The sequence below is a fragment of the Leishmania martiniquensis genome, chromosome 15 (genome assembly GCF_017916325.1).
Source record: "Leishmania martiniquensis isolate LSCM1 chromosome 15, whole genome shotgun sequence".
NCBI lineage: Eukaryota > Euglenozoa > Kinetoplastea > Trypanosomatida > Trypanosomatidae > Leishmania > Leishmania martiniquensis.
Genome location: NC_090150.1, coordinates 25,704 through 48,859, shown reverse-complemented (window position 1 = coordinate 48,859; position 23,156 = coordinate 25,704). Strand labels below are relative to the sequence as shown.

The 23,156-nt window shown below is 59.1% G+C and overlaps 6 protein-coding genes across 6 annotated transcripts; all 6 read left to right on the top strand.

Moving 5' to 3' along the window:
- Window positions 1-3,389: 3,389 nt before the first annotated feature.
- LSCM1_06822 (uncharacterized protein) lies at window positions 3,390-5,738 on the top strand (the record flags this gene model as incomplete). Its single annotated transcript, XM_067324227.1, has 1 exon — window positions 3,390-5,738. The coding sequence occupies one exon, from the start codon at window positions 3,390-3,392 to the stop codon at window positions 5,736-5,738; it is 2,349 nt and encodes a 782-aa protein (XP_067179898.1).
- Window positions 5,739-9,161: 3,423 nt separating this feature from the next.
- On the top strand, window positions 9,162-10,118 carry LSCM1_06821 (uncharacterized protein; the record flags this gene model as incomplete). The annotated part of the gene is made up of 1 exon (XM_067324226.1): window positions 9,162-10,118. The coding sequence occupies one exon, from the start codon at window positions 9,162-9,164 to the stop codon at window positions 10,116-10,118; it is 957 nt and encodes a 318-aa protein (XP_067179897.1).
- Window positions 10,119-11,315: 1,197 nt separating this feature from the next.
- Window positions 11,316-13,724, top strand: LSCM1_06820 (uncharacterized protein; the record flags this gene model as incomplete). The annotated part of the gene is made up of 1 exon (XM_067324225.1): window positions 11,316-13,724. The coding sequence occupies one exon, from the start codon at window positions 11,316-11,318 to the stop codon at window positions 13,722-13,724; it is 2,409 nt and encodes an 802-aa protein (XP_067179896.1).
- Window positions 13,725-14,777: 1,053 nt separating this feature from the next.
- LSCM1_06819 (uncharacterized protein) lies at window positions 14,778-16,472 on the top strand (the record flags this gene model as incomplete). The annotated part of the gene is made up of 1 exon (XM_067324224.1): window positions 14,778-16,472. One exon carries the CDS (start codon window positions 14,778-14,780, stop codon window positions 16,470-16,472), a length of 1,695 nt encoding a protein of 564 aa, XP_067179895.1.
- Window positions 16,473-18,002: 1,530 nt separating this feature from the next.
- Window positions 18,003-19,448, top strand: LSCM1_06818 (uncharacterized protein; the record flags this gene model as incomplete). Its single annotated transcript, XM_067324223.1, has 1 exon — window positions 18,003-19,448. One exon carries the CDS (start codon window positions 18,003-18,005, stop codon window positions 19,446-19,448), a length of 1,446 nt encoding a protein of 481 aa, XP_067179894.1.
- Window positions 19,449-21,213: 1,765 nt separating this feature from the next.
- Window positions 21,214-22,179, top strand: LSCM1_06817 (uncharacterized protein; the record flags this gene model as incomplete). Its single annotated transcript, XM_067324222.1, has 1 exon — window positions 21,214-22,179. One exon carries the CDS (start codon window positions 21,214-21,216, stop codon window positions 22,177-22,179), a length of 966 nt encoding a protein of 321 aa, XP_067179893.1.
- Between the last annotated feature and the right edge of the window lie 977 nt (window positions 22,180-23,156).

Sequence of the window (23,156 nt, the reverse complement as noted above, 5' to 3'; positions counted from 1 at the left end):
TCGCGCCTCTCTTGTAATGCGCTTACTTTTCTTTGTTGTTTTCTGCATGTCCTCTCTCAGATTTGTCGGCGCCTTCTCTTTTTACTCTCTTCCCTCCCCTCCCTTTCTCGCTTCACTATTACCATCGATGATGCTGCCTGCATCTCTACCCCCTCCCCCTCCCCCTCCCCTTTCTTGAGTGCAGTGGTGACTCCGCCTCCCGTCGCTTCTCCTCCTCGACAAGATGCATACGCACACACATGCGCATGCTTATGGGCGCCTGGGGCTCCCTACCTCATGGCTTCCTTGTTTTATGGCGACTACTTGTAGGGGCCCTGCAGAGAACAGGGACATACATACACTCCTCCCTCTCCCCTGCTGCAACTTCTCCGCTCTTTCCTCCGCACTTCCCTCCTGTCTATGTTTTTCTCCGTGATGCTTCAGCAACAGCCAACGAGCCGAACAAACGCGAAGTGAGTAGGCGTGTCTGCGTGTCTGTGTATGTAGAAGGGAGCACGCCCACACCTATAGAAGGAGAGGAAAAGCGAGGGAGGGTGAGCACCGATGCGATGCCGATTTGTAGATACACGAATGCACGTACCGAACTGTGCGAACGAGTATCGATCGCTCTGGAGGACACACATAAATGCAGGCGCCATCACCGACACATCCGCCATTTTCCTCGTCCCTCTCTCTTTGCTTTTTTTTCTCTCTTTGGCTGCCTTAGACAATCTTCTCATATCTGCGCCTGCGTGTGTGTGTGTGTCACCGGCCAGGTGTGTTTCTGACATGCACATGGTCGTGCTTTACCCATCTCTGTCGTCTCCCCCCTGCGCTGATCCTTGCACGCCCTGTTTCTTCTTTGTTTTGTGTAAAGGAATCTTCTCTCATTCGGCCTTTCTCTTTCCACGTGCTTGCTGATCTTCGTCTTGGGCTGGGCTCCAAAGCGCGCTTCTTATGCCCTCCTTCGTCTAAGTGCGCGCGCACTTGCGCATGACGGGGTAAGCGAATCTGGTGATATGGGCGTTGACGCTCAAGCTCGGTTCTTTGTTGTATCTCAGCCCCTCCCCCCCTCTGTATAATACGTGCGTCTTTCTCTCTCTCACCTGTGCTCAGACTGGATCGTTTTTCTGTCAGATGATATGGAGTCCTCTATGACTTTCACTCAAACAGTGGGCGAGCATGTTCGTGTGTACGCGGGGGTGGGTGGGAGGCAGGAGGCGCCGAAGGCGGCAGCAAGAAGGCCAGACTTGTGTACTGCGGAGAGGATGAATGGGGTACGTGTCTACGATTATGCGCGGCCTTGCCTCCAGCGTGCCTTTCACCTTTCTCTCTCTCGCGCACGCGATTCTCTGTTTTCCTTTGTCCCCGCCTCCACGTTGCTGGACTCAAGTGCTTTTGGGTGTATACATCAGGCCCTCTCCCGCTTCTCTGCGTGTGTGTGCGGGTCGAATGGAAGGGAGCATCGCTGTTTTTATTCAGCCTTGGCGTTGGTATGCATCACATTCCGGGCATGAGTGGTGGCGTGGCCCACGGGGAAGGGGAGATGAGGGCGAGCTGTCCATGCCGCAGAAAGAGAGAGGTGGCATGCGAGGGGAAGCGCGCATTTCCGTGCGGTAGCACGAAGAGAGAAGTCCATCATGTGAAGATGGCATTCCTCTGCCCCCCCGCCTCAACCTCCGCCTCCTGCTCGCTACCTCGTCTCGCCAACAAATGCGGCAACGGTGGTGATCACGACGACTCCGCTGTTTGAGCGAGACCTACTGGTCAGTCCATCTTCTTTTCTCTATTGGTCTACATGCCTATCGTTGATGTCGCTTTTGGTTTTTGTTTGTGTGCGCGCGCTCATCTCTATTTTTACCTTCTCCAACTTTCGGCCTTCGCCATCTCGTGGGGATGGCTGGGCCTCTGAGCGGGTGGGTAGTGGAATCACCGCCTCTCCTCTACTCCGCGTTACCCACCGCTCTGCATGCGTCTCGCCAATCGCGTTTGCGCCTGTGTTGGTGTACGAAGCGCTTGTGGACATTTTCGGTTCTTATGGGCTTTATGCTTTTTAATTTGCCGTCTCTCGCTCTCTCTCCCCCTCTGCCTCTCTCTTTTTTTTTCACCTCATTTCTTTTCTTCTTTTTTTTTTGTGCTGCTTCAGTGCGTTCACCATTAGTTGGGCCTCTTCGTTACGAATTCAAAGTTGGCAGAAAAACGAAATCGGACAACACAAAACAACAAAACAAATGAAAACAAAACGCAAAGAAAAGTAAATAAATCGAACGTACACAGGCGAAAGGGAAATCGATAACGTGAACGAAAAAAAAGCGAAATAAGTAAAAGAAGTAAGTATGTGTGCGACTACCACCGTGTGCGTTGAAGACTCTGTGTGCATGGGTGTAGGGGTGTGGTATGGCAACTGCGTGAGGCACATCTCGGTCGGTGTGTGTGTGTCGCATCTTGTCATGCGTGTTCATAACAGACGCACCCCTATCAGCCTATCTTTTGCTTCATCGTGCACGCAGTCGGCTCGATCGCTCCCCCTCCCTCGACCACTCAGGGCCCGCCCACTGCTTTCTACCAGTGAGAGAAGCAGCAGCAGCGAGGAAAAATAATAATATGAAGGCCACCAGAGAAACCTGAAAAAATGCGGTCTTCTGTTCTGTCTGTATGCTGCCATGTGTCCTCATCTCACGTAGAGAAGATGCCTCGCTGCGCAGACACTGGCTCATTGCTCAAGTGTGCGCAGAGACGGTACCGTGGTGGTGCTGCGTGCTTCACGACTCCAGAAGAAAAGAAAGGTATCATCCGCAACAGCCATTCCCACTCTTTCACGGCCAGGCAGCACGCGCGCACGCACCCGCCCCAACTGAGCGAGACAGTTCGCTCTCTGAGCGTGCGTGCAGTGGTGTGGCAAAGGGCGCCGCCGTAAGCAGTGATCGCACCTCTCCCCCGTTTTCTCATTGAATGTGCTTAGCGCGGCTGCTCGCACGCGGGTGCACTCACCCTCACTGCAAACCACCGTGCTGCAGTTCATTCAGCGCGGTGTCAGACCTGCAGCTTGGGGAGGAAGGGTGGGGCTAGGAAGCGGCGCTTGAGTCTCTGCGCACACATGTGCACGTCTCTCTCTCTCGCTTAGGTAAGGGCGCGATGACGCTGTATTCCATCTCCGCCTCGTCTTTGTCCCTCCCCTCCTTTGCTCCACCTCACCAAACGGGTGTACTGCCATGAACGCGCTGAGTGCGCTGGCGCTCCTGTGTATCACGTTCTTCCTCTATTGTTTCCGTCTGCCACTGTTGACGCTAATCGAAGCATTTGGCATCTCCGCCCCCCCCCCTCTGCACCTGCGGCACAGTGTTTCTGTCTGACATTGGCATTCATCTCCTCTCAGGCGCCAACAGGCATACACACGCACCTCTCTCAACATGCGGGGCCGCGGGCGGTCCTTTGGAAGTCGAGGCCGCGGTGCCGGTAGCCAGCGCTGCCGTGGCGCACGTGGTAGATATCCTGGCGTTAACAGCAGCGACAGAGATGCCAATGCATCTGTGGGTGCCGACTCTGCCGCGCAAGCCTCTGACGAGCTCATGGAGAGCACATCATTGTTCTTTAGCGATCTGACGGGCAGGCGCGGCGTGGCGCGAGCATCACCCGCCATGAACGCCGCTGCCGTCTCCTCGTCTTCCGCATCGCCATCATTGGGGCTCTCTTCAGCTCTTCCACCGGAGAGTGGCGACGATTGTGTGCAGAGGCGCACTGCCAGGGCATCTGGTGCCGCTGCGGTCATCGAGGGCAGCAAGCAGACGCAGGAGAAAATTATGTGGCTGGAGCTGGGCTTGTGCAAGGCTCTCATACGCGCTGTATCACACCTTGGCTACATCGCTCCCACCCCGGTGCAGGCAGAGGCCATCCCTGCGGTGCTGCGAGGGGCCGACGTGTGCGCGCGCGCCGTCACCGGATCCGGCAAGACCGCCGCGTTCTTGCTACCGTTGGCGCACCTGCTCCTCACACGGCAACCGCAGAAGGCGATGACGATGAATAGTCGGCGCCGCTTCATTCGCGCCGTTGTACTGCTGCCAACGCGGGAACTTGGTGTACAGTGCCAAGACATGCTAGGACAGCTCCTCCAGTTTACCTCAGGGCTTACTGTGGCATTGACCATCGGCGGTGTCGCACCTGCTGCGCAGGAGGCAGCGCTGGATGCCGTGCCGGATATCTTGGTTGCAACACCTGGCCGGCTTGTCGACTACATCCACAACTACAAGAACGGCGCCGGTCTCGACCTAACCGGGGTGGAGGTTGTGGTTCTAGACGAGTGTGACAAGATGCTTACCGTCACACTGCAAGATCAGGTACTGGACGTCCTGCAGCACGTACCGGAAGAGACGCGCCAAGTGCTCATCTTCTCTGCCACCATGACAAAGGAGGTGGACGACTTCGCCAAGGAGCAACTTTACAGAGCTGTCAACATCGATATTGGCCACGTCGCCTTGCAGTCGAAACTTCGGCAGCAATTTGTGCGTATCCGGACCACTCCTGCGGCGTCGACGTCCGCTGCTGAGGTGGCGATAGAAAGTGGCGGTGCGAGTGCTGACGTGGAGACAGCGAATGACGGTGCGACGCCGCGTGAGAAGCGACTGCAGAGGAGGAAGCGGCTGCGGGCTGAGCGGGCATCGGCAGATGACGCAGAGGATGCGCAGGACAGCGCTGCCGCAGGGGACAATGAGCAGTCGCATATTGCCAAGGTCAAGACACGCTATCTTGTAGCCCTATGCCAGAACTACCTGAAGGACAAGACCATGATCTTCTGCCGCTACCGTACCACCGCACATCGGCTGGCCCTAGTCTTCAATGCACTAGGCCTGCCGGCGGCTGAGGTCCAGGGGAACCAGTGCCAGGAAGAGCGCTTTCAGGCCTTCGAGAAGTTTGCTCGCAGCGACGTGCGGTACCTGATCACCACTGACGTGGCATCGCGCGGGCTTGACATTCAGGGAGTAGCCACGGTGCTCAACTATGACTTGCCGCCCACCCTCACGGCCTACATTCACCGCGTGGGGCGCACCGCGCGCATTGGGCAGACCGGCACGGCGGTGTCGCTCGTCCACGAGGTCGAAGATGCCGACATCATGCGCAAAATCCTCTCCATCAGTGGTGCCATTAACGATCATCAGGTGGCAACTGTGAAGCGCCGTGATATGCCGGATGCACTGCTGGTGAAGGCATCGAATGACATCGATGACGTTTTCCCGCAGGTACGCGCACAGTTGGCTGCCGAGCAGCTGGAGGAGAAGATCGCCCAAGCCGAGAAGCGCTACGGCGGCACCGGCGACGGCTTCCACAGAGAAGTGACGACACCAGCGCGGCGGGAGTGGTGCCTAAGCCGCGAGGAGCGGAGGAAGCGAGACGAGGAGGCGCGCCGTCTGTACGAGAAGGAGGCTGAAGTGACCATCAGCCACTTCCAGAATGAGCTGTCGAACCTCGAGCGGCAGGAGACGGAGATTCTGCAGCGCCAGCGAAAGTTACGCCGCGTCGAGCGGGACAAGAAGGCACGCGAAGTGGACAAGATCAAGGCCCGTGCGCGCGAGCTGCGCGTGAAGAGCGAGAAGAAGATTCAAGCCGGCGTCGTGAAGAAGCTGAAGCAGAGAAAGATTCGTCAGGCTGCCAAGGAACGGCGTGCTGCGGCACGCGCGCAGAAGGGAGCGGCGCCCTACAAGCACGGCGACGGCAGACAACGCAACAAGAAGTCCCGGCATAAGAAGCGCATGAAGAAGCACTGAAATTTCTGCAACGATTGTGAACCGGAGCAGGCGTAGATGCGGGCTGGATGGAAGAGGCAGAGGAGTGGTGGAAAAGTGGGGACGCGGCGCATAGCTCGGGTGGTGGCGGTGTTGATGGTGGCGCGGGGCTTCCAGGGTCTCTATATGCATGACTGTGCGTGCGCGCATTTCTTTCGGCGCGTTTTTGCGCTGTGCCTACGCTTAGCTCTCTCCCCCACACCAAGTGGAGTTGCGCGCTGGAATGCAGCATGTCCGGGTACAAACGTATAATTATTCTTTCCTCAAGTGCAGCAAGTGAGTGGGGGGGGGTGAGGAGGACTGGCGAGAGGGCTCGCTTTACCAGTGCGCAGACGCAGAAGCCACGCCACCCTTCTCTCTCCCCTTACCCACAGCGAAGCTGAGGAGGGAGCGTGGGAAACCGCTCGTCTCCTCAACGTGCGTAAAAGGGAAGTAACGCATAACAGGAAGAATGACTAAAGACTGCAGAAAAAAAAGCATCAGCGGCCGCTTACAAACATACACAGTGTCCGCCAGGCGCCTCGCAAATGGCCGAGGCAGCCTGCTGCTGCGACTAAAGTAGAACAAAAATGCTTCACAGATGACCCTGCCACTGTGGCTGCCGCTTTTCGGGAGAGCAACAAATATCTTCGCGTGTACGTCTCTCTTTTTTATTTGCAGCGTATGCACATGCCATGTGCGCTCTCTCAGTCTTCTTCACTACTGCGCTTTTTTGACCTTTTCTTTCGACAGCGTCCCTCCGCGAGCTCCGATGGGCGTTGGGCGGGGGCGGATGCCGAGGACAGAGTAGCTGCCTCTTTGGCGCGGTGCCCTCCAGCGCAGAGGCTTTCTTTTTTTTTTCTCAACTCTCCATCCATCCCTCCTTCGAGAAGGTGTGTGCGCGGGCTGTGCGAAAAATACGTCAACACAGGAAAAGGGCCACTACTCACTCGCTCCGCTGACGTTCACCCGTTGCGTGGAACAGACTGCGCGTGAAAGGAGACACAACTTTCACCAGTACCGCTTAGGCCGAAATTGTTTCGTCCTCTCCGTGTGAAAGTGACAGGTATGCGCTTGGCTACCGGCTTGCCTTTGGTTCTCGAGGAAAGTGGTGTTGTGTCGACGCTCTCGACGGATGCATTTGAGCGCTGGGGGGTGGCTGCACATGGAGTTCCTGGGCGAAAAATGGTTAGTGGAGATGTGTCTCGGCAGGTGAGACAACCCTACCGCGAGGGCCGAGCCGTCGAGCCCGCGCTGATGCGCGGCCCTCCGTACTCCTTGCTGCGCCATAATAGGTTAACCCACGCCATCCTGCTCGAGAGGCATCTGTAGACAGAAGGCCGTCTTCGCCATCTTCCGAAATCGCGGCTGCTCTGGGGGTGGCAGTAGTCTGCCACCGACTCTCCAGCGATTGCGAGCGGAACGCGGGAAGAGTAGCAGCGTCCGCTAACTCAGCGATGCGGGAAGAGCGGAGCACGCCGCTGTCGGCGCCCTTCCACGTGAGGGAGTCGACCTCGATAGGTGCCGACAATAAACTGGGCAATCGATCTTTTTTTTTCCTCTTAAAGCCATGCATACTCGTCTCGTGCATGCTTGTGTGTGTGTGTGTGCGTGTGAGGGACGCACATCTGGCGAACTCAGAGGCGTTGGCGTCGATTGCGTCTCGAAGCGTTTTTGCTTTCGCTTGAATGTGCGGAGGATGAATTCCGCGCGGAGAGCGCTATGATCGCCCCCTTTTCTGCGCCACCAACAGCCTCGAGAGCCCTCCTTCCGCCAGCCGCCACTCTCACGCAAGGGACGTTGGGGTAGATGTGAGAAGAGAGCTTGCTCGCCAGCAGACTCTGACCTCCTCACATCCGCAACAGTGCCTGCGTTCGGTGCTCCACCCCGAGAGTCTCGGAGGTGTCGACAGCTGGGCGCGAGGCACTGGCGCCATTCACCAAACAGAAAGCAGTCAGTTGAGCAAGCCATGGATGGGGGGGCGAAGGTGCGAGTAGGCTGGAGAGGGAGGCGCTTCACGACGCAGGGTCTCCAGAAGCCGCCGCTGCCCAACGTCTGCAGCTCATTCATGCCTCTTTTCATGCCGATACCGAAAGGGGCAGAGGATGCTAAAGCGAACCCACACGACGACCCTCCAGAGGTACTCTCTGTCCTGAGGGCTTTCCCTCCGGCACAGTCAAGCACAGCCGCACCTCTCGCACATGCCGGCAGTCCAACCTGGAAGGAGGAGGGGTACGACACGTGACAAGAAACGTGCGCCCCTCGGCGCCGATCACCATTCCCCTTTTGATGCTGTGCACATGGTTGAGGCACCATAGCTGGCTGGCCTAATCAACGCTAGGTGCTTCCGATGCTCTTGCTATAGTGATCATGGGTTGCCCTTCTTTCGGACGAGGCGTCCCGCAGCAGCCCTTGTGTGCTCAGCTCGACCCGCATTGTAACGCTTTCTCTCTGCCCTGTGGAGCTCGGTACAGTCCTTCTTCCTGTCTGACATAGCCGGATGTGCCCTCTGTACAAGGCCAATGGTTGCTATGACGGTGTTGTGTGTACACTATAAGAGAGGCGCCCTTGCCGCCCATGACGCTGAAAGTAACAGCATCGGCTCTGAGTATTCGCCGCTGCCCAAGAGGATTCGGCTAGCGCAGCTGCTGCGCGCTTTCTGCTCCGTGTATCCCCGTACAAGTAATGACAGTGCTCGGCCTCGCATTCTCTTCCCCGGAAAGTCAAAGAGGAGGGAGGAGTGGGAGGGGGAGCGCGGAGCTGGGCGCTGGCCGTCCCTATTGTGAGACGCGTACTATATGATAGGCCGCAGCCATTCTCAGGGACGGCGGCAGCGGCAGCTCATCACCACCTTTTTGGACAACGAAAAAGCCCATGTAAGGCAACGAAGACGGCTCATGCGCATGGGTCCATGCCCCCCCATCCTCTGAAGATTTACCCTTTACACATCCTCTGTCCTCTTTTCCTCCCCTCCCTCTCCCGGAGCGTGCAGCGCATTCGCAATCAGAACACCATTCACAGGGCAACGCCTGCAGCTGCTGCCACATCAACGCCCACAGACAACAGAAGGCTTCTGCAGGCGTGCGCACCTTCGAGCGCACGAGGGGTGAAATTCTAAGCGTCACTGTATGTGCCTCTCTCTGTCTCCGCTCGCGTGTTGATCGTCTCCTCCTTTGGTTCCTCTTCCCCCCTTTCTCGCTCCTCTCTGCCGCGCACTGGCTGGATGTCGCTGCCTCGCTCATTGAAATGCTCCTCCCTCTCCCTCCATCTTCCGCCTTTACCGCTAATCATACGACCCACTCTCTTGGCCTAAATACTCCTTTGGTGGTGCCTTTATTAGCCGAAGGGTGCGGCCCCCCCCCCCACGCCCCCGCACCGTCACAAACTCCTACGCGCCCGTAGAGCATCTCATCCCCTTTGTGGGTCATGGCGTCCACATCGTGCACCGAAAGGGACAATTTAGTCTCCGTCTTCGCCGGCGGGTTTGCTGGCGTCTGCTCGACGTGCGTTACGAACCCACTAGACACTATTCGCGTGCGCCTGTCGGCAGATCGATCGGCCACAGGGAAGTCTCACAAGAGCCTGCTGATCACCGCGCGCGAGCTCTTCAACGAAGGCCTTGCCCACGCGTTTGGCCGCGGTCTGGGCGCCAACATTATGGCCTCCATGCCATCCAACGCGGTCTACCTTCCCACCTACCGCTTTCTCAAGAGCGAGCTCGCCAATACGAGGGTGAGCGAGCAGGTGCGACCGATGATCTGCGCATTTGGCGCCGTCACCGCCACCAACCTCACCCTCTCTCCGCTGTTCGTCATTCGCACCCGGGTGCAAGTAGACGACAGGCTGACTATTTCTCAGGTCTTCAGCGATGTCATGCGCCGCGACGGCTTTCGAGGGCTGTACCGCGGCACAGTCACAAACATTGCCGGCCGCTTCGTAGAAGAGGGGTGCTTCTGGACTGTGTATGAGCTGCTGAAGCGAGTCACGCACGAGGGCGACTTCGGCGAGCGCGGCTTCTGGTGGTCCACAGCGGCGATGGTGTCCTTGACGATGATAGCAAAGCTCGTGGCTGTCGGCGTTGCGTACCCGTATAATGTTGTTATGAACCACCTGCGCACCGTGAACAAGGTGACGGGGAAGCACGACTACGTGCGGGTGATGCCGACTGTGCGGCACATTTATGAGGCGGACGGCTTCCTCGGCTTCTACAAAGGATTGACCCCACAGATTCTTCGTAGCGTGATCAGCAAAGCCACACAAATTTACTCGTTCGAGCTGGCACTGTTCACGTATGCGCAGATGCGCCACCGTAGGCCACTGGCGGTTCCAGTGGTGTGCATTATCGATCCGATCGCCGAGCCCGACAGATCGGTGGCGGAGTAGCACTGAAGAGTCGTCCGAGAGAGCAAGAGGACATGCATAGATTGGGGAAAGTACGAGCGCGGGCGCGGTGGGATGACTGCACAGGAAGAGAGAGGGAAGGAGAGGAGGGAGGATCCGTGGCGGGGGTCTCCCGCATGCGGGGTGCAGTGACTCTTACAGTCACTTGGCGTTCTCTTCCAAAGCACGACGTTCCTCCCCCCTCTCTTTTCGTGGCTGTACACATCGTCGCGTGTGCCCTCTTCCCATCCCACTCAATACGCAAACCTGCACGCTGATACAAGGCCCCATGAGTCCCAGCGAAGGAAGACGGCCTGTGCAGCATACGCGTTAAAGGTGTGGAGCTCCGAAGGAAGGATGGAGTAGGAGAGACCCGGTCGAGGTTGGGGAAAGAGGGGTAGATGGAGAGCAGATGTGCGTGCTCCCCTTCGCCTCTTCTTTCCCCACGCATTCGCTTGGGATCTCTGCGTCTCTTTCCCCCGTTAGACGGGCCCTCTCTCCCTGTGAGAACAGGTGATGGGGGCGACACCATAACTCAGAGAGGCTGGTGGGATCAACACGAGCAGGCGCTTCCGCCAGCACCGTGAGGTAACCACCTTGCACAGAATGCAGGAAAAGTGCAGAGAAACACGAAGAGCGAAGGGCTTTCCCCATTCTGCCTCGTCTCTCTTGCTCTCCCGTGCCATCTGCTCCGTGGGTGGGGTGGGGGGGGTTCGCTCGCTGTTTGCGCGGGACTCTTGCAGGGATGATGCTGGCGGGAAGGGCAGCGTGACGCTTCCAGCTTGGCATCCGCTGAGGAGGTCAGCGCGAGTGGTTAGCTGTCGGCAAGGGGTGCTTCGACCTGCTCAGCAGGAGAATGCCCACACACACGAAAGCGCAGAACTTTGCAGGAAATGTTGGGGGCGGCTGACGCGCATGTCTTCTTTTTGTCTGTGCCGACGCCAGGTGACCATCTTCCGCTTACTTTGCATTCTTTCCTCTCCACCTCCTCCTTCCCCCCGCCCGTTGGCTCCGCTGTTTACGCTCGCGCATTCCATATGCCCCCTTCTCCCCTCCCTCCCTCTCTTTCCCTGTGGCTGCCGTGCACTCGGGCGGAGAACAGGACATCTCTACCTTTTACTGTTTCATCGGGGCGTTGCAGTAGCGGCCCACGCACCATCACAGCGCTTTCGCTACCGCCTCCCTCATTTTGCTCAAACTATGAGGGCACTGGGCGCTGCCGCCGTGGGAAGGAAGGAAAAAATGGCGAAGGAGGAAGAGGCCGCCTCCGCCACAACGGCCGCCTCTTCGTCGCCTCTTGCCCTCCTTCAGTACGGCGCCTCGCTCTACGAGGCATACACGCGTGTGCCGGAAGAAACCGCGGCGCGGATGCCACCTAGTCGCTACGCTGACTATCTGCACCATTTTGGGTTTAGCATGGAGCGCGAAAGCAGGGCCGTGCATGCCCCCCGGACGGTGGTGGCGGCGTGTGACTGCACCAAGCCGGCGTACAAGAAAGAGACCCCACTGGACGGGATTCAGTGCAGGACGGCGGAGGCGGGCACCCCTTGCGAGCCTGTCGAAGACGCTGGTTGGGGTTTACCAGAGGCCCTGCGGTGCGAGGCGGATCTGCGCTGCAACACTGTGGGTCCGATGCACGACGCCACGGAGTGGTCGGCCATCGCAGAGCAGCTTGCTGTCCCCTTCACAACTGTCACATGGCGGCAGACCTCCGCACAGTGCGCCATCATGAAGGCGCGATGCGTGTATGTGTGGCTGTGCTCTAACATGGCATTGCAGGTTGGCGTGCCGGGGGTCTGCGAGGAGGCGAAGGAGGAGAGTAGGCGAGGCTTGACCGGCGGCCAACAGACCTCGCAGCAGGCAAGGTCGTTAGAGCGCAAACCCACCCGCGCGGCGCGCAAGGCCAAGGAAGCGGCGATAGCGTTAGAGCCTTCGGTACCCCTTGATCCAGTGGCAGTCGCCCTACAGACGCGGCGCGCGCCCGCGCCGGTTTTGGCCGACGTTTACATGCGCATGCTTGCCAGCGTCGGCGTCTCGTCCGAAGTGGTAGTGGGCCAACTGAAGGGCGCGGCGCCGGAGGAGTCGTTTGAATGGAGTTGGAACATTGTGTCGGTGGAAGGGACGCGGTACCTTGTCGATGTTTCGGCTGCCTTATCTAACGGGGTGCTTCGTAGTGCACCGCCCTCTGTAGATGTACCGTCGCCTGGGGCGTCAGCAGAGGCGGACAAAGGGCAGCGGGAACGCAACGCAGGGATTCGGGGCAAGGCGGCCGCACCGACATCGCCGTTGCCGGCGGGGGCAGGGCCAGCGCCGTCGCTGGAGCCGCTTCTGCTGCTTCCCAGCACCTCCGAGAAGCTGCGGCGTGATTTTTTCTTCTTTGCTCACCCCACCGCCTTCCTCGCTTCTCACCTCCCGACAATACCCGCGAAGTCACTGACGCGGACGACTATGAAGGCAATGCAATGGGCCGTGCGGCCGCACCTCACGCCCGCTTTCCACCACTATGGTCTGCAGCTGTGCTCTCACATGACGCATGGCGCCTTCCTCGCTAGCGAATCTCCGTCTTACGTGTCGCTGGTGAATCCTTCCTCCAGCAGGACGGAGCTGTGCTGCGTTCTGTACGCAGGCACGTTGCGAAGTCTTCCTGAGGATCTTTCGCAGACAACACCCCTTGGGGCGGAGTGGGTGTGGCATCAGAGGGAAGAGAGCACCGACACAGACACATTTACGCTCACCGTCCCACAGGCGGGCTACTATGTACTAGTTGTCGGTGCGCGGCCAATCCGAGCTGACCCATACAGCGCCGTAATCACTGTCGCTGGAGAGACGGCTTTCACGCCGGTGGTCTCGTACGACATCCGCGTGGACTTCACGCCGAGCAGTTGCCCAGTGTTGCCGCGCCAGTACTTTTCGCCATCAATCTGCCGCCTGATGACTCCGCTGTGCTCGCAGGTGGCGCCAGGACGGCACGCCTTTCGCGTGATGCCGTCGTGCAGCAACGTGTTGGCAGTTGCTATTGTGCAGCTCGTTGCAGCGACGGCCGCCCGCAAGCTTCTTGCGTTTTTGCCCTTTGAGCTCTGCAGCGCCGCTTTCGAGGGAACCGTGGACCTGTGCAGCGGGGGTGGCGTGGAGGTGTGGATGCTGTACGGCGCGCCGGACCGCAACGGGCAGGAGCTGGGCCGGCGAGTTGCACCGGCAGCATCGCTGGAGGCGGCGGCATCGGCGACTCGTGCTCCGGCCTCCTCGGCAGCGAAAACAAAGGCAGCTGAAAAGAAGAGGAAATGGGAAGACTCGGCTGAGCAGCAGCGGCTCATCGCAGCGGAGGCCCAGCTCGCCCACCTCACGCATGCAGTGCAGAGGGGCGAGGTGTTCCAGCGGTATGTTGGCGGCATCGAAGTGCGCAACTTCATTTCTTCCGCTGTGATGGGTGTTATTCGCCCACAGCCGTCGGTAGAGCAGGAGCGGCGAATCACGCTGCGCCGATTGGCCGGTGTGACAGGCGCTTTGCTCTCGGAGGCGGAGGAAACGATGCGGCACCAGCCGACGCCTGTGGGCGGCTACTTTGTGTCCCTTACAGCGGCTGCCGCGAAGCCATGCAGTAGTGCGTGAACAGGCGACCGCGGAGGTCTGCTGCGTGGTGCGATCTGCATATGCGCGCACATGTACATGCGCACGTGTGTATGTGTTTGGGTTCCCGCACCGACTCACATCTTTTTCCCTTCGTTCCTGCTTCATCCCCCTGAAGCGGTCGCTGCATCCGCACCGGGCTAGACATGCCTTCATGGTAGGTGGTGAGAGCGACGCCACACAAAGACCACTGGAAGCGTGACTCAACAGCCAGCTGGCGGGCGAGAGGGCAGGCGTAAGTCTGAGAGACACGTGCACAGACCATTGACGGCTCCGTTGGGGTGGCACTTGACACTTTGGCTGTCTCGTGTCCGCCTTCGTTTGCGCCCCTACTCCTCTTCTTCTGTGTGTTAGGTCCTTCACCGCGCACTACTCGACCTGATGTGTACTATTCTCCGACAGCAACGCGCTGCGCTGCACGGGGGCTTCCGAACTCTTTTCTTTCTCAACGAAGAAAGAAGGGGGTGTGATGAAGGGAAGGCTCGTACGTACCGCATCACGATCCTCGGCAGGCGCACGTGACTGCTGCCCTACTGTTCTACCCCCCCCCCTACAAGCCTCCCATAGCCTCTTGGCACGGGCATTCGCACCTGAGAGATGGAAGCCGTGAAGGAATGTGTGTGAAGCGCTCTGCTCTTGTGTGCTGACCAACTTGAATGCTGTGCCAGAGCTGCAGTATTGACGCAATGCCCGTCGAGCGTACGCTTGACGGGGAAGTCCATGTGCCGTTCCCTTTGGCGCTGATGCACGTGCCATCTGCTCTCGTCCACATCATCAGTGTCCAAACGCTCCATGTTTTTTTTTGATTTTCATGTGCGAAGGGGCAGGACAAGCTCTTCATATCCCTCGCGTGATTTGCGCAGCTGCATAGGCTGCTGCTGCTTCTGCCTCAGATATCGCATCCAACCGCTTTTCTTCCGCGTTGTGCTGCGTGGCAAAAACCTTTTGTTATCAAGAGGGCCTCCATAGGATCGGAAGCTTCCAAGGCGCGCTGCTGAGGCATCGCTTCTGTGGAAGGGTGGTGCTCGTGACACCATGCAATCGTGCGCAGTGATCGGCTGCGGCCCAGCTGGAATGGTGGCCAGCACGGTGCTGCGGCAGAGCGGGCTGCTTGTCACATGCTTTGATATCGCCCCCAGGCCAGGGGGCATTTGGGCCAGCAACGCCCGGGATATCTTCTCCAGCCGCGGGTGTGTTTCGCCCATTTATCCGTCGATGCGCTGCGTGCTGCCCAAGGAGCTGATGGCGTTCAGCGATGTGCGCTTCGATTATACCGTTGCGCAGTTTCCGCACCACACGGCGGTGCTCCATTACATGCATCGCTACGCCGCGCAGAAGGGCGTGCGTGGTCTCACGCGGTTCAACACGAAGGTAGAGTCCGCCCGCTTTGACCCGGTGGACCGCGTGTGGAAGGTTATATCTGTGAACGTCATCAACGGAGATGTTATGGAGTGGTCCTTTGACAAGGTGTGCGTGTGCACGGGACAGACACAGGAGGTGCGGTTCCCTGCTGGGATGCGGGAGGCGCTCGAGGGGTTCGTGCGTGAGGGAGGAGAGGTACACCACGCCGCACACGTGAAAGACTTCCGCGCGTTTCACAGGAAGCGCGTCGTCGTCGTCGGCAGCGGCGTCTCTGCTTACGACTACTGTGTCGAGCTAAAGCGGATGGGGGCCGAGGTGCTCCAGAGCATCACTGTGCAGGCCCCCTTCGCGGGCTCATCTGATCTGCAGGCAGGGTTGGCGCGCTCCTCTCATATTGCTGCGCACTGGAGGGACAATGCAGCGGCGCAGCTGAGACGTGGGCAAGCGGCTAAGGAGGTGTCGGATATGCGGGTTGCCGCCGATGCTGTGACGCGCCTCGTTGGACTTGCGGCGCGGCTCCCATGGCTGCGCCACGATGTGCACGTGGCGAGCGATGTGGTGCGCAAGTGGCTGCGGTACCGCAATATGCGGCTGGAGGGCATCCCAGTGGTGGGATTGCCGCTTGACAATGACGGGCGTGGGCTTCGGTTCGCCGCCGATCCGTCTGTGCGGCGGAGCACTGCGGACTTTGTGGTGGAGGCTGCAGAGCGGGTCGGCCGCCGTGGTAAGTCGCCGTTGGCGCCGTCTTCGGAGGTATTCGTCGATAATGTCGACGCTGTTATCTGCGCCACAGGGTACACCCGTCGATATCCTTTTCTGCACCCCGATGTGCGCCGTGTCCTGGAGGAGGATCAGCCTTTGCTCACCTCGTGCGCCTCATCGACTCCATCATGCTTCTCGGGCAGCGCAGCATGCGGTGTGCCGTCTGCTAGCCGCCATGGCCTGTACATGGGCACGCTCTGGTCTGCCGAACCGTCGTTGGCGCTGGTGGGCCACCAAAAGGACCTGCTTCCTCCCTTTCTACTGTTCGAGGCACAGGCGCGCTTCATCGCGTACGCTTTCACCCAGCGTGTGCTGCTCCCTGAAGGGGCGGAGGCAATGCGCGCGAAAGAGGATGCGTTGGTGAAGGATAACGCCGCGCTGGCCAACGTGTACAGCGAGGGCGGTGCAGGACTGCACTCGGCGGCCTACTTCAACATCCTCCAGCACGAACTGGGCGTAAGCTCTCGTGACACGTATACAGCCAAGGTGCTGCAGCGGCACAAGTGGCTACTGCACTCCACGCTGGTGCGCCTCTACCACAAGTGCCGCTCCATGGCGCCTCTGAAGCGCAAGAAGCAGCACCTACTCTTTAGCAACGACATTTAGAGGTGCCGGATGGATGGGTGTGGGGAGCGCAGCGAGACGGCATCGGAGGGACCGTCAGAGCGCATGTGGAGGTAATAGAGGAAGGGCCTCGGTCGAAAGGACAGCGTTTCACATACACATCTGCGTGAGGGGGTGTCTGCTAACCGCGACGCTTTTCGGAGGTAGGGTGTGTGTGTGGGACTCCTTGACGGCCCCCACATAGACTGTTTCGCACTCCCCCATCTCATCTCCGCTTCCCGATACGCTCTTTTTGTGCCTCGCTGCCACCACCTTTTGCTGTCGCTGGCATACTTCGCTTCTCTGCTGTGTGCTTGTTGTCACACACACACACACACACAGACAGACTCTGCTAGACGCGCCGGGCCCGTTTCACCCACGTTTTCTTTACCTCCCGCACTCGGGCGGTGGCAACACGCTGATGCAGCCGCGCACAAACTTGAGCGCTGGTGCGCTTGCTGGCGTAGCCCCAGTCAGTGCCTGACGTGGTAGCGCCTGCGGGCCGATCCAATTGCTGCGGATGCAGTGGAGCGAAGGACACACTGACAGAGCACCGCTGCACAGCGTAGGCGTCCGCTCATTGCGGGCATACACCTTCGCCTCCTTTTCATCATGCACCGCTGGAACGGGAAGCAGACAATCACGTAGAGGTGACGCCAAGGAAGCTGCCGCTGGGCGTACGGGGGTGGCAGGGCAATGCTTGAGCGCTTATCTCTGCACCTGCGAGTGCAAGGAAACAGAGCGTTGCGCCGCTCTTGTTGGCAGTGTGCTGCCGATCGGTGGCTGCCGGTGTGGCTGCTGCTGCTGCTGCCGCCACCGTCGCTTCCGCGCCTTTGCCTTCCCCCCTCTTGTCGCACTCTCCGCTCCTCTCTTCACTTCTCTGCTGTTTCGGCGCTCTCTCTCTCCTGCACACTCCGCACCACTCAATGCAGAGTCGAATACGTTTTGTTGTGTGTCGCGCCCTCTCCCTCACCCTCGCTGTGACCCGGAGCTCTTGCGGCTGCTCACCTTTTCTCCTGTTGCCCCTGCGCACACATCCACTCGAAAATACACACCCATACACTTTGGCGTTCACACCAACAAACGCGCACGCACCCTCTCTTCTATTTTTGATTGGCCACCATACCCGTCTGTACGCCTCTGCGCGTGCAGCGTTCCTTTCAAAGTGTGTGCTGGCGAGAAGAAGCTCAGCAGCCATTTCTGTCCGTCTGTCTCTGCAACGGCGTGGTATCTCCCCCTCTCTCCCCTCCGCCGCTGCCACTGCTCTCTCGCCCCTTTTTGTGTTGCACTGCTTTATTTGTGTTGGTTTCAGCGATTTTAAGAGCCTCTTGTGCTTCCTTTGACTTCTCTCGCGCGCTTTTCCTCTCCATCGTCCCCGTACCGGCAGCTCCGCTGGCGTCACACACCCCGAAGCGTCATCCGTCCTCCCCACCCTTCTCTTCCGCACCTTCCTTCTCTGAGGAAGACACGGGGAGGCCCCTCAACTCGCCGCTTTGCCGCTGGTTGCCTTCCGCCTCTGCCCCTCCTCCTCCAATGCGCCGTGCCCTCTCACTGACTCGCCGTTCCAGCGTTGCGGCTGGCTCTGCTGCGTCTTCGCACACGTTCCTCACCGCCGGACGGTGCTGCAGCACGGCCGCCGCTGCCGCCCCTGCCCCTGCGCCGACCGCCCCTGCCACAAATCCAAGTTCCAAGACTCTCATCCGGGACATGCGCCCGCGAGAGCTCATGAAGGAGCTGGACCGCTACATTGTCGGTCAGAGCGAAGCCAAGAAAGCTGTGTCGGTGGCACTACGTAATCGCTGGCGTCGTCATCAGGTGCCGAGCGACATTCGCGAGGAGATTGCGCCGAAAAACATCTTGATGATTGGCCCGACTGGCGTGGGCAAGACGGAGATCGCCCGCCGTCTGGCGAAGCTCGTCGATGCCCCGTTCGTCAAGGTGGAGGCCACCAAGTTCACGGAAGTCGGCTTCCACGGCCGCGACGTGGAGAGCATCATTGAGGACCTCTACAAGGCGTCCCTGTCGCAGACAAAGCAGAACATCCGTCGCCAGCATGAGGAGGAGGCGAAGGTGAAGGCCGAAGACCGCATTCTCAAGTCTTTGGCTGGCGTGTCGGACGGCTTCCGCGAGCACCTGCGCAGCGGCGCGCTGGACGACATCGAAGTCATGGTCGAGCTGCAAGAGAAGAAAGAGAAGCCCAAGACGGCCAGCGGCGAGGGCGTCTTCATCTCTCTCGACATCCCCTCCATGATGGGCGGGCAGCGCCAGCAGACGGTGAAGAAAGTGATGAAGATCAAGGACGCCTTTCCAGCTGTGTTGCAGGAGGAGTTGGACAAGATGATGGACACCGAGGACGTCACGGCCGAGGCGCTGCGCGCCTGCGAGGAAGACGGGATCGTCGTCATAGACGAGATCGACAAGATCGTGACGGCGGCGGGTGGGTACAAGGGCCACCAGGCTTCCGCCGAGGGCGTCCAGCAGGATCTGCTGCCATTGGTAGAAGGGACGACTGTGTCGACAAAGTTCAACGTGCAGGTGAAGACGGACAAAATCCTTTTCATCTGCAGCGGCGCTTTCCACAGCGTCAAACCGTCCGACATGCTGGCAGAGCTCCAGGGCCGTTTACCTATCCGCGTCGAGCTTCAGCAGTTGAGCAAGGATGACTTTCACCGCATTATCACGGAACCTCGGTTTAACCTTATCGCGCAACACAAGGCGATGATGGCAACTGAGGGCGTCGACCTTATCTTTGAAGATGATGCGCTGTGGGAGATTGCTAGCATCGCCGCGTACATCAACTCCACCGTTCAGAATATTGGTGCGCGCCGCCTCATCACGATCACAGAAAAGGTTGTGGAGGAGATCAGCTTTGAGGGACCGGAGCGGAAGAGCGAGAAGTTTGTCATCGATGCTGCCTACGTGAGGAAGGCTGTGGAGAAGATGGTAAAGAAGGTCGATATCAAGAAGTTCATCTTGTGAGGTGCTGTGGCCCGCTCTGTGTGCGTGCGGTGGACGGCGGGCAGCTGGGGGCGGGTGGGGCAGGAGTTTATACGGGATATGTAGGTCGCATCGGTGGCGAATGCGCTTACTTTACTCCCTCTCTTCTGGCATTCACTGCTCTGCGCTGCCTCTCCCGTTGCGCCCCCCCTCCCCCCGCCCACCTTTCTCCGTTCCTTGTCTCGGCCCTCTGCGCACTTCTTGCGGGCTGCCTGCTAGGCTCAGGTGTGGCTCGAGGGCAGCGATTGCGTCTTGGCGTCGCCGCCAGTGGATACGTATGTATGGGCAGGGAGGTGCGCGTCCGCTTACGTCTTTTGCCGTTCAGCTCCTATATAAAGTGCGTCTGTGTTTGTGTTGATGTCTGGGGATGTGGAGTGGGTGCGCTTGGCACACGTGAGCAACGCTGCGTTACGGCAGCTCTCATAACTGAGATGGAGCGGTGTGGCGGCGGTGGTGGAGAGCAAACACACCCACGGGTACGAGTCCATAGAGGGGGTTGGGTAACGCGGGGAGAGGGTTCTGCACAGCACGCTTCACCGCCTGACAGCTCGCTCCCCTCCCCTTCTGCAGGTGATTGTGTGGGGTGGCTGAAGTGCGCGCCGGCGTCTCCTCCCTCGCCCAAGACTCTTGTTTTCTTACGCTTACTCATGCACTGCTTGTTGCTGTGGTTGAGTGAGAACGTTGGACTGTCTCGGCGCTCACTCCTCTTCACTATGACTTTGGGAGGGCTTCTAGCCGGTTGCTTCACCTAAAGTGGCGCGGTGGTCATCGTTAGATTTTTACGGGTGCGTTTGTTGATGCTACAGGAGGCGCCGCAGCGGAGGAATGGCGTGTAGCTGAGTGCGAGGGCGCGCTGAGCGGGGGCTGGGGAGAAGGGGCTCTCGGAGGTATGGCTGCCATGTCTCCCCCCCGACTCACCGCGCCCCTCCGCTGGTCCCCTTATCTCTTTTGCTATGGCTAAGGAAGGACGGAAAGAGAAGAGCGAAGTATCCTCAAAAGTAAATGGCACCAGTGCAGGGGTGGCGGTGGTGGTGAGGGAGGCCGCCCTCTTTCCGTACCTCCCCCAATGCTGGCCTCATCTTTTCAGCAAGTTAGTGGATGCCTGTGCGCCTGCGGTATCCGGTTAAGGGTGCACGAATGGGCGATATGCGCAGGTGCGCGCCCGCTCCCCTTTATCGCATGCTCCCCGCACCCGCGCATCATGACACCCCCTTCGACTGTGCAGGACTACTGCTGCTCACCGTCTCCGCTTATCTCATCTGCTTTCTCTGCGCGTCTGAGCCCCTCGTGTCGCCGTGGCGGAAGCAGCGGTGCATCGTACGGGTGCCGATGGACCGTGAGGGGCGTTTACTGTGGTCGCACTTCTTGGCAAGCGTTCCACACCTTTGTCATTTTTCCTGTCTTTTTTTTCTCTCGTCTTAGTGCTCATCGGAGTCGTCGTGAGGGCTGAGGGACGTGTTGCGATTGCCGTTTGCGCTTTGTTTGCTTTCACTGTCCTCTCCTCTTTGCCTACTCTTGACAGCCTTAGCTTGCTTTCACCTTACCCCTTTCTCGCTCTTTACCACAGCTGCCCTCCTTCGCTCCCCACGGGGGGGGGACACATTCGACCGAGGGGGCGACGCGCGGTGACGTGAGGGTGCCTGTCCATGGGTGTACGCGTTTGTGCTCTGACCACGCGCTGTCTCTTTTTCTCTCGTACCACGTCATCGTCACTGAGCCATCCACTCCCACTCTTCTTCGATCCACGATGCGGCGCTCTTCATGGTGCTTGTACAAGATCCCTAAGAACATGGGCGTGGCGCCGCGCTTCGACACCTGGAATGAGAAGTATGAGCCGTGGGAGCACCTGAAGCGCATGGGGCGACTGGCGGGGACTGGCTTCTACATCCCGCCGGAATGGTACGGCCACTTTCGCATGTTTCCGCCCATCAACCACAACTTTCAACAAGAGAGGACGCTCAACCCGCATAATGCGAGTGAGCCAACGCAGGATGACACAGACCACCTTTGCGCCGAGCGCATCGCACTCCGCAATGAGTTGGCGCGCAAGAGCCGCCTCTTAGCCTCGGAGGGAATGCGGTACTACAACGTGTTCTGGGTACGCAAGCCGCTCGATCGAATGGAGCGGCAATACTATGAACTGAAGCGCAAGGGTGTAGCACACTCGGTGGCTATCAAGCAAGTGCTGCAGATGTTCTACGACGACCTCACTGTGAAGAAGCGTGTCGCCGCCATCCAGGCCGAGGAGGCAAAGTTGTCCGGCAAGTACATCTCCATGCGTGAGGCTACGGTCATTATGGGGGTGCTGACGCAGCTGCAGAGGGAGCAGCTGACTCCGCACCAGGTGACTTTGCTGGCGAAGGAGAAGCGCGAGAGAGTGCAAACAGGCGAGGCCTTTGTCGCTACGGTGGAGCGCACCAGTGAGGCCGTCGATGGAGCTGCTACTGGTGCCGCAGAAGGCGACGAGGTCATGTCGGCTGACTCCCTCGCTGACTTGCTCTCCACGGAGGCGGAGCTGGACGGTGACAAGCCCTCTGTCTCGTACAAGGTGACCATTCGCGACACGGAGGACGACAGCGTGAAGCAGCTGCAGGAGGCGGCGCTAGATAACACTGGGCGAAGCGACTGGTACACGGGCGCGTCACCTGTGATTCAAATGGACGAGCCGAGCGCCACAGCGCACGCTCCTGCCGGCGAGAAGAGGGGAAGTTGATACGTGGTCGATGTACTCTCGCTTGCTGGTGTGCCTTTCTCTCTATGCATGTCTCCATCGGTGGACATCAGTGAGTCACGCTGAGCTCGATGGAGACACGACCAAGCACGAAAGGGAAGGAGGAAGGAGGGGGGAGGCAAGGCTCTCCTGTGCGTGTTTGTGTGTGTGTGTGTGCGTGCTTGCATGGGACGAGAGAAATAATACCACTGTCACCCCGGATGTGTGTCTACGCCACAGCTGCCGACGTCTTTTCTTTGCATCTCCGCTTGTGCTTCACTCCTCCTCTTGCCCCTTCTTTCTCACCCCCTGCCTTCGTTTTCGTAGATGTGATACAAAGTGTGATGGGGAGGTGGCGGTGATGCTGCGCGGAAGGATGGAGAGCGTCGGCGCACCACTGTGCGGGTTAGTCCTCCCCACCGTTTTTGCCGCTCTTCGAAGGATTTATGTCGGCGCATTAGTGCTCCCCTGTGTGTCGCTGTATGTGTGCTCTGCGGGTCCGCAAAGGCGCTCTCCACGTTAACTGACAAACCGCAACGATAGCGTCATGAAGCGCACTGACAGACACCCTTCGAATGTCGTTAGTGGCACATGTCCAAGTGCCCAATGCACGAGAGCATTAGAGTGCGCGCTCTTCGAGTAGCACCACACGAAGCGCGCGCCCTTTTCCACCCCTCTGTCGAAGGACGGCACCACACCCACAAAAAACTGTCGCCTTCTCCATGTTCTCAACTGTCCTTTCCCTTCCCCCAGCACGTCCCTTCCGCTGCGCCTTTGCACCGCCTCTGCACAGCCGTTGTATACGTATGGCACCTTACATCTAATGACCCACTCACGCCTTCTCTTTCTCTCTCCCACCTACGTGACCCTCCCCCCACCATTCTCACTGGCTGCCTTTGCAGCCGTCGCCGTTTCGCGCACCTGTACGGGGCACCTTCGCTTTGAGACCCCATCTCCTTCCCACGCCCTCGCGCCCTTGC